Raw genomic sequence first — 11073 nt, forward strand, 5'->3', positions numbered from 1 at the left:
TCATTTTTACCTATAAGTAGGTACATACCTATTATTAGTGATGCAACGAATACGAATACGAATATTCGTATTCGCCGAATAGTAGATATTTACCGAATATTCGTATTCGGCGAATATACGAATTTTTAAAAACGAATATTTTTGTACGCAACTCTATTTACTACAGATTTAAAATTCGCGCGTAAAAATATGACGTGTGCAGAGACTGCTGATCCACTGGCCTTTTGGCGAGAAGATGTCAATTTTCCAAGTCAGAAAAAACTCGCCCAAAAATATTTTTCACTGAAGCCATGTACAGTGCTTCGGAAAGACTTTTTTCAACGGCTGGAAACATCCAGACTGAAAAAAAAATCGCCTAGAACCAGAAAATCTACGAATTTTATGTTTTTTAAATAAAAATTTGCCTATTGTAAATTTTAATAATTAGAAGAGTAAACATTCATTAAATAAATAAGTCTTTTATTACCAAGGCGAGATATTCGTATTCGTATTCGCCGAATAGTAGGTTTGATATTCGTATTCGTATTCGTATTCGTAAAAGTAGTATTCGTTGCATCACTACCTATTATATTATAGTAATATGTGTCTGTATGTGACTCAAACATTAAAACTTAAAAGGGTAATTATGCTAGTTTCTCATTACACAATTTACAAAGCATAATTTATTACTTTAAAAACTATTGGTAGGTACGTATGTATAATATATTGCGTACTGTTACATTTTGTTTACAAACATACACATATTATTAATGACCTACAATCACCAATAGATGGCGTTAGATGAAATAGGAATGCGTATTTTACATTTCACGACTTCCATTGCTGGTTTTTAAGTGCGATGAATCATAATGGTAGAGGAAACGCAGGAATGTAGTTAACACAATATGAAAGATTGACTTTCCTTATATCAATCGCCTTGACTTGTGGATAATCCAAGAATATGGAACGCACACATTCGCATATACAGTAATTAATGCATGTGCCACAGCCTAGTAATTTCAGTTAACGAAGTCATATTTTTTAGTATACATTTTACTGTAATTTCAATTATAATTAACTAATGCTGCTTATAAGTTAATAAATAATTATTAGCATATAGCTAATATGTAATTAGTACTAATTATTGTCATTAATATATTTTGATATTATCTCTAACGTTACCTATCTACCTATTCAACTAATTAGGAGTAATTACTAAATTTACATAGTAATTTCAAATTAATAAACTACAACATTTCGTCTTTTAAACATGAGTCGAAAGCAAAATATTTACGCAAATTAGCATAAATTTAAGGCTGTTAAAGTTTTTGTCTGATCACGTACTTTAATAATTACAAGTTACGCTTTTAATACCATGACAAATTGCGCGTGAAACAGCACAACTAATTGTTTAAGTTTGTTCTACTGGTGTTCTGCTCTGTGGCGTACGCACACATGCACACGGTACGTAACAACGAGACGTCTGCGTGTGCGCATTCACTGTGCTGCAGTCGTGTTTGATTATTGTGATTCATTGGTGTTGTGGTGAAATTCTCTCGGGATATTTTGTGTTTTTTAACCTTAGTTTAACTGGATTTGTCGTTTAATAAGCCGGTAAGTGTTTATATAATTGTTATTGAATACGTTAGTAATCATTCTTTAGGTGTTTTACTAAACTTTAGCGGTTCCAATCAATGATTCGATAAATACATTTTACGATTAGTGCCGTTGTTGTTATGTACCTACCTATAAAGAAATTATTTCCGTGATTCAACTGTTTGGAAGAGTTAATTATGCTCCGTACTTTGTGGTAATTTGAAACCATATTTAAGTTTATATTATTTTAAAATTGATGCATTAATAAGTCTAGAAAGCGGTATAGTAATTGTTACTTAGGTCATTATTTCTGGCGCGATCGTTAATTCTAACACGGTCATTGCAATTTGCAACTAGTACCTATGTAGGTACCTAATACGTGTATTGCAAATTGCAACTTTTTAACCTAAATATGTATCTTATAAAATAATTACATGAAACTAAATAGAAATGTTATGGACGATTCCAACATTATTTTTACCTGTAATTCATAACACTTCAATACTTACTACAAAAGATGCTCAATTTTAAGACTTGTCCCTATCTATGTACCTAGTATGTAAGTAGGTATAATGTATTTTTTGCTTTATTTTTATTTCTGTAATATTATAAATCAAACGTATACAAATAAATGCATTGCAAAAAATATGTGTACAGTACGCAGAAGGATAAATAGAAAAACAATAAATTATGCAATAGACTTTTTCCTCGTGCAATCGTTTGCTATGAATTTAAATGCGCATTGACATTTATTTAAGTAGGTATTTATACCTATTACCTATATTATGTGATAACAGACGAGCTACCCATAGGTTGATTGATAAATAAACATGACGATTTCCTGCGTTTGTTTTAGACATTAGAAATGAAACCTTGAAATGTGTAGATAGTATTCTGTATAATAAATAAAAAATATATAGGTAGGTACCTATACGTACTTTGTCTATTAATTCATGTTATAAGTTGTTTCAATTACATTCCTGTATTTTCCTAAATACAGGAATAAGATGTATTGATGGTGTATATAATCGTATGTGGACGCGAAATTCTGAATGGAATCGATGAATCATACCTACCTACTTACATAACTAAAGTTCTGTTTTTAGTTTTTTGCTCGCAAAACTCAAATAGCCTTGAAATTGTTACACGTTGCATGTCTATGGTGCGGTGTTTTCTTCTATTGAAAATAGACCGTACATACTGTTAAGGAAATTAAAATTACAAAAAAAAATGTAAACAAGCGTTCCTCTTCGAGAATTTTTTATTCATCCTAATAGGTAGGTAGGTCATGTTTTTAATAAAATTGATTGTTTGTTATACATAATATTTATTTGACTTACATTTGCAAATTCTGAGTTGTTGTTTGCAAGAATTAAGTACCGGCATAAAAACATTACTCAGATTTCAGACCATATTGAATTTCAGTCTAAAAAAATGTGATGTAAATTATTTTAAATACATAGGTAATTAGTTTCACTATCGATATAATTAATTATTAATTAAACAGTATAAGCACATTCATTATTATTGCAGAGTTTGTAAATAAAATTAAGCGGTTGCAAAAACTTAGTAACCGCCCATCCACGTTTAGGTATACAAAAAATGTCAGAAATAGACATAAATATACATAGTATAGATTCATAAAATAATAAAAATAACAACAAATGATTACACTAGATATCAATTTAAAATGGTTTCAACTTTCAAATAATTACAACCGCAGAAAATTTCAATTAATGCATCTATCGCGAAGTATTGATAACAACGCATTAACATTTGATAATAAACCCTTTTATATGGTAATAAGGTTGTATTTAGATTGTGTGACTATATAAACACATATAGTTGTTATACATTTATACGTAGGTATACATAAACGAGGTCTCAGAACACCATAGAATTTAATCGGCTGAATTGTTCGCATCATTGTTCGTCGTTACGATGGTAACTTCGAGAATACATGTTGATTATTATAAGGGCTGAATTTACTTTAGAAAATATGAAATAATATTACTTATGTAGAAAATAAACAGCAGTACGATTAGGTATATTTATTACATAATATATTAAATATATTGCGGCTACTTAATACCACGTTGTGTTTTCTTTTTGAATGCGTACTTTTTGAATTCGTTTACTTACAAAAAATCTTTTTATTTTTTGGGATGGCAGTGGATTTGTAATATTTACATCTTTTAAATGATGTAGAACATGCGTATATATAACGATGTTAAATAAATAAAATTGTTTTTATATTTTCAGACGAAATGCAGGTAGCTAGGCGAGACTGGTGTTGTGGAGGCAGCCTTCAAATAAAATGTTTTATTATTGGATATATGAATTTGGTAAGTAACATTTTATTTATTACTACAGCAATATAGTGCTACAGATAATATAATGGGTTATTACTATATGATAGTAGTTAGTACTCTCTAATTACATGTACACAAATGATTAAAAACATTGAAAAGCAATTTTTGTTAATAACAAACCTACTCAAAACTTTTTAAAAATGATTATAAGGACTGAAAAACAATTTAACCCTTAAATTGTCACCCCTAGATAACTTGTGTGTATAATGTCCAAATTTGGAGGATGTGTTGGAATTAGGATAGAAAAGAGGAAAATGAAAAAAAAAATTAAAATTTTTAATTTTTTCTATTGTTTTCATTATGTCACATAAAACGGACATTGCCAATTATATGTACATGTTCGAACCGTCACATATAACGGACATTGCACATTATTCCTGCAACCGTGGTACATATACAAATGCACATTTTCAACTCTGTAATTCAAAATTATTATCAAATTATAATTATGGACGATCTAGTATAAGCTTTTCAAACATCTGTCTTAAAATATTGGTTAAAACTTTAACGATATCGTTAAAAATAATGGATTTTAAAAAACGACACTATCAAAAGTTACAGCATAAGAATATGCTAAGAATTGGAATAGAAATAGTATTACATAGCCTGAGAACTTATTCTAATACACCAAGAAAGTCCTCTTCCCATTCACTAAATTGTACAGATTGAATGTGTTTGCTTCATCGTATGCAAAGAAGTCGTATACCATGCCTGAAGTACCAAAACAAACAGGAAATTTATATCGCTTTTTTTTTGGATTCTTTGGCATATATCCATTTGCTGCCAATTTTTTTTAATTTGTAAGGTATTATTATTTAAATTTTCAAATATTAGGTGGTATTTCTGGTAAGTAACATGATGCTGTGGCCGAAGACCTACTGAGAAGTAGGGAAGATTCATCTCGCACTGCATGTAATGGCTGTAATTCTGCAGCAATAATATTTTGTTGATGGTAAAAATTCTGACTTTTTGGGTCTTTATTGTTTCTCAAATCAATATGTCGTATAATTCCGGAGATATGGTGCTGGGAGTAAATGATTGACACTGTTATCATAGTGAAATCACTCCCGTAGGTCTACATTTCCTTCGAAATCGTCATCTCAACTCAACGCCAGACTCTTCAGCTTCCACCAGAGGTAGTGAGAGAATTTTTTTATTGAGTGCCAAGTCATGCTCCTGTAAAATATAATAAAAATAGAGAAAAATATATCAAAATGATGACGTTGAAAATGGAGGGCCTTATTGGCAACGTCCGTTACATAAGACATGTGAAGAATACCCTAGTGTATACTCCAAGTTGTCAACGTCCGTTTTATGGGACATCATATACAAACTAAGATTTTTATAACAAATATTGTAAAATATGTAAAAATTATGTCAAAATACTATACTTACAATCGTATTCTAACTAATAATATAGCATTATAAGCAAAATAGCCAAAATACTTACAGTTATAACCAATTTTATCAGGCGAGTCAAAAGATCCGTTTTTTGCAAATTTCAAATGGTCACCATTCGCGACTGTACTTCGCTTCGCTTACGAAACCTGCATGTACGCGAAGGACATAGCTAGTACCTTCCTAATATACCAATTGGCAATGCCTAGGTCTACTGTAACAGAGCCAGCATGTGTATAAATACTATGTCCTTTAAAACGGACGAAATCAATTTAAGGGTTAACTAATGTTTAACACACTCAAAACAAAAAAGCCGTTTTATATTGTCTTCCACTGAGAAGAATCAGCAAGGAACGTTTGTTTCAAACATTTCTACCTTAGGGTTTATTCCCGCCAAAACTGCTAAAGGTCAATGAAACCACAAAGTAAATAGTGACGTATTTTATTGAATAACTCGTGACTCATAAACATTGTATCTCTGTGACGTCATCCATACAAGTCAATAATATTGAAGCGACTATTCGTTTACAAAATTATTATTGATAGTATATTACTAAATAAAATAAAAGTAATAAAGGCCTTATAGATTGACCCCTTATTTTTGGATTGGCAAATTGTTTCGTTAGAAAATAATATGTTTATAACACATGAGATAGAATTATAAAATTATGTGAACCAAAGTGGATTTGAAGTTCAAATCCACATTGGTTCAAATTTTGAACTCACCAATGAAAAAGCTCTCAGGAGCTTTAACGGGAAGAATTTCTCGGATGTTATATAAATTATATTGAAGAGTTTGACCTTTGACGATGAATACGCAATACTACGGTATAAGGTTTAAACCTGTTTCATATACCTACCGATAAAAACCTTCGTCATTTAAGGAAAAAGTGAGTCCAAAACTTACTTTTTACGTAAGTTCATAAAAAAACGCTATTCTTTCCTTAAAATAATAATATGATGCATGTTTCTATAAATTATACATATAATTATTGAAAACAAATCCGTTTGTTACTAAACATATTTGTTCAGGAAGGTCATGTGAATTAAATAATTCACAAGATAAGAGAGTTCAAATGCGCTGATAACATTTCCATATTCGATAATATTAAATTCATAATTAATTTTTAGCTAATGAAAGACTATCTGTATAATTAATTAAAAAATAACGAAAAAGTTGCTTAAAGTTTAAAAATTACGAGTTTTAGCAAACATACAATTTAGGATCAGGCTATAGAAATTACAATTAAATAATAATATGAGAGTAATTTAATCACATAATATAATAAAAAATCCAATATTTTTTAAAGATATATTTTAAGAAGATAAGTTCAAACTCGAACGAGTGTTGTTACACTACGAATTACGATATTGAGGAAAAATGAAGGCACCATTTTGTCCATTTACGATCTGCTAAAATCAAATTCCTAGCTTAGTCCCAAATTCCCAATGTACCTTATTCTTAGAACAATGGTCATCTTATGAGTCCTTGGGTTAAAACTTGGAAAAGTTTTATCAGTCTTATGTTCTATTTTTATGGAGTTTAGGAATGTAGGTACATTAAAAGCCGTAACACAGAAAATAAATACTTAAAAGTAACTTTTCATCATTCAAGCTCCTTTAGTTAATAAACAAGTCTCACAAACTTACCAAAAACACATTAAATACAGCTGAAACAGTTTTTCATAGTTCCTATCTAGCATACGAAAATCTCTTGTAACAAACGTTCGCAATTAACTGGTAAACCCGCATGCAAAAAGACTACAGGATTTTTTATCTTCCTCATTCGTACGATATGGGTGCAATTGTAAGTATTTTTGTGACAATATATGCAGGATTATGAGTTGGATTTGAAAATTTAATCGCTAGAGGGTTTTATGAAACCTTTGTCATGAAGTTACGGTGATAATGCATATATTTGCTGAGTTGTTTGTTCAATAGTCGATGAAATAGATTATGTACATAATAATTAATAATCTATTTAAACAAGAGATAGTAGACACTTCATTTTATAATCCAAAGTATAACCTATCAAACGGATTTTTTTTATTAATCTACAATATACTACATACACATATTATAAAATACTAGCTTTCCGCCCGCGGCTTCACCCGCGTTTTCTAAGAAAAACATAGTTCCATAGTTCCCGTTCCCGTGGGATTTCCAGGATAAAACCTATCCTATGTGTTAATCCAAGTTACCTTCTATATATGTGTGCTAAATTTCATTGTAATCGGTTCAGTAGTATTTACGTGAAAGAGTAACAAACACACACACACACACACATCCTCACAAACTTTCGCATTTATTATAATACTAGCTTTCCGCCCGCGGCTTCGCCCGCTTTGTCTAAAACCTAATAAATTATATACTAAAACCTTCATCTTGAATCACTCTATCTATTACAAAAAACCGCATCAAAATCCGTTGCGTAATTTTAAAGATTTAAGCATACATAGGGATATAGGGAAATAGGGACAGAAAAAGCGACTTTGTTTTATACTATGTAGTGATTAATAGTAAGATAAGATATAGATAGAATAGCAAAATAAAATCTAGCAATTTTAATGTGATTATATGTTATATGCAATTCAATAAGTGCATTGACTTCTAAATAGCTCATTGCATTCCATTAAAATAGTAGACATGAATCATTTAAGGAAAACTACACATTTTATTAATAATGGTTGTTAGAAGACTTTAGACTTCGGAGTTTATACTAAAAGGATTTTGAACGCTTAAAAAGGCTATTGTTTAAGCTAAATTATGTAATTTATATACAACTATTGACCATCCGAGTCTGCGTCAAAACAAATTTGTTGAATTTTCGCAAACCTATTATGTTCTTAAAAACGTTGACTCATTTACTTGTTTTATCCTAATCGTATTAAAAACGTGAATGTTTCTGAGCATGGAAGAGCGGACATTTCTTCGTATTTCACAAAATCTACTTTTCGGATTTTGGTAATACTAGACAGTGCTGTAGTTTATGAACAAGAAAAATTTATGCTATAGAAATACTTACTTTTTCCATCTACTGTTACAACCAATGACTTACTTGACTTACGTTCCTGTGTTTCCTAGATGGTGCAGAGGGTTCTTCGGCAACACTATTCTGATATTATACATATGTACAATGTACATATTAAATTAAAATTGATATGATCTCAAAAACATTTACGGAGTTTCTTGCCATTTCTTCTCCGTAGAAGCAGAATTCCGAATCGGTGGTAAATCTTAAAACTATATGTTCCTAATGACGATTCAAAAGTGCTTCTAGAAGAAGTCTAATTGAATAAATAAATGTTTGTTTAAGTTGATGGAAACACCTAGTTACAACAAATCTGAGTAGTCAAAAGCCTAACAAATCTAATAATTACATAGTAATCAGAATATAAATATTTCCCAATGCTAATCGACAATATTTTACAGATCGCAAGCATCGTGGACATCGGATGTCACCTCCTCGTAGTCGCCATTGTTACCAAGGGTTTCCAATGCGACGTTGACAAAGATAGTGTAAGTTTACAAACGAAAACATGGTCGTTGTAATGGTTGGATTTTACAATTCGTTGTACGAATAGATTTTTTCATATTTTAGATTACCTAAAGTGAATCGATTAGTAACGCTTATACATATAAATTTGTATTATGTGGTTGATTTAATGGATATTATGATGTAAAATGTTACAAATAGGTTCCAACAATCTTTAAATACAATGAAGTGTGCTTTTAAAAATATCTCAGTCTTTATAATTAATATCATCAATATATTATCTAAGTAAAAAGAGTAATTTCATTTTTCTGTTAAGGATTTTTTACATAATAGATAATACACAAAACACTTCGTCAACCGGGTTAATTCATAGCGAAATAAACATTAAAAATATAAATAAAACCAACAACAAAAAAACACTTGTAACATGTCTATAATTTAATTTTTTTTTCAGCTCCATCTAACAGACTGGCCATGGCTTGAACCAGTGCTTCTGGTGCTCAATCTAGGAACTCATGGTTTCTATCCCTTCCCGCTAATACTGCGTTCATACAGTGACCCTAATATTGACTACTTCCCGATGCCTGGACAACCCCGGTGCTACCCTGGAATGCTGCATGTCTATCTCATTGATATTTTGAACTTTTTGATCAACGCAATATGGTTCAGATTCGTTCTGTCGTTCGTTGCGGCTGTGCATAAGGTATGCTTATATTCTATACACAATACAATATGAACTTTGTTCTGCCAAACTATAAATACCTACATAATGTCAGACAAATCAAATATTCACGAAAAGTTTAATAACAATCGGTCTAGCAGTTTCAGATGCGATCGGTCACAAACACTTTTCTGCCCCTGATTCTAATTTGACATATGGAAAAATATCTAGGTACAGTAATAATTCTAGCATTATGTAATTACCATGTAATTACTAAGTATAATAATTAGCCTATTCTGAAATTAGTCTTTTTATTATTGACCTGTGTTTTAAACATGATAATAACAATTAAAAAAAACCAATAAAAATTCACAGAAAGATCCAGAACCCATGCGAATGTTCTACGGTCTATCCGTCCTGAAGTTGGTTCTGCAAATGCTATACATAGCATACCAACCCGACCGCGACGACTTCACTGTGGAAGGCTACTGGTTCATCAAACTGATGGATGTTTGTAAGTTATTTAATTTTATTTAATAGGTATCTAAAAATTATTCTTCTAGAACAAATTAATTTATTACCTATAAAAATCTTCCTATTATTCATAAAAAATCTCACCTTCAAAGCATTTGAATGCTATTAAATTAAATATTAAATTGTTTTATGCATGATCTTATAAAAAACTGATTATAATTTTTATGCAATTTCGTAACCTATAAGTAAAACATTTTAGCAAGATTTTTAAGTATTCAAAAAAGATTAAATCGCTGACATAATCCGATTTTAAAATGTTATTCAATTTATTAATTAGTTTAGCTACAAAATTTATAATAAACAAAAACTTATTCCACAGGCGTAGCAGCTATATTCCTGTTTATAATCCACAAGTATATAAAACAATTGATGATCGAAAGAGCGCAGCTTATCGTGGATCAGCCGCCATCTTACGTCGAGTGTTTAATTAATGGCGGGAAGCCACAGATAGAAGAAAATAAAGAAGCCATAGTGACAGTAGAACAGGGCAAAGACAATACCAATGTTGCTACTACATAATTTTAGTCTATGGGTATATTTTACGAATTTAAATTTTGATTCCTATTCTTTTTATTTTTTTTTATTAGTAACCCGTCTTGACATCAAAATTTGGAAATTGTGTTAAAATTTTCTTGTAAGTAAATTATATTATATTCTTAGACGAAACGAATTGGTATGGTATATTTTAAGTATTTTTAGTTTTTAATAATTGTTAAAACGAAGATTTGTAATCTCAAATAAATGGACACTTATTATAAAGTTTCTTATTTAATTACTTTTCTCTTTAGATTTAAAAATGAAAACAAGTAAACTGCACACAATATTAAAATTAAAATTGTAATAAGTTGTCAAAGTTTTTTGTAAAAAAATTGTAATTGATTTAATTTTATTTATGAATTTAAATTGGAACATTAAACCTCGATTTTAATTTACAAAAGTGTTTCTTACATAATATTAATTTGGTACATTTTTCCATTCCAAGATTATTTTTAAACCTAAAACACCTTGTTAATACATTACACAGGCATAATCCGTTT

At 30.0% G+C, this 11073-nt stretch overlaps 1 protein-coding gene across 1 annotated transcript; it reads left to right on the forward strand.

Annotated features, from left to right (window-relative positions):
* The first annotated feature begins 1443 nt into the window (after positions 1-1443).
* Positions 1444-10795, forward strand: LOC149899573 (uncharacterized). The gene is made up of 6 exons (XM_090113725.1): positions 1444-1593; positions 3838-3920; positions 8778-8864; positions 9296-9544; positions 9878-10016; positions 10356-10795. Exons 2-6 carry the CDS (start codon positions 3843-3845, stop codon positions 10553-10555), a joined length of 753 nt encoding a protein of 250 aa, XP_089969851.1. The 5' UTR covers positions 1444-1593; positions 3838-3842; the 3' UTR covers positions 10556-10795.
* The last annotated feature ends 278 nt before the right edge of the window (positions 10796-11073 follow it).

The sequence above is a fragment of the Colias eurytheme genome, chromosome 20 (genome assembly GCF_061535395.1).
Source record: "Colias eurytheme isolate Ceu_HAF_F1 chromosome 20, ilColEury1 Martin Lab GWU primary, whole genome shotgun sequence".
In the NCBI taxonomy this organism is placed as follows: Eukaryota; Metazoa; Arthropoda; class Insecta; order Lepidoptera; family Pieridae; genus Colias; species Colias eurytheme.

Bases quoted from the DNA above. Each gene is read 5' to 3' on its own strand.
- LOC149899573 (XM_090113725.1), top strand. From the start codon at position 3,843: ATGCAGGTAGCTAGGCGAGACTGGTGTTGTGGAGGCAGCCTTCAAATA. The intron at 3,921-8,777 runs GTAAGTAACATT...AATATTTTACAG, and splicing joins TTATTGGATATATGAATTTG to ATCGCAAGCATCGTGGACAT. The intron at 10,017-10,355 runs GTAAGTTATTTA...CTTATTCCACAG, and splicing joins CATCAAACTGATGGATGTTT to GCGTAGCAGCTATATTCCTG.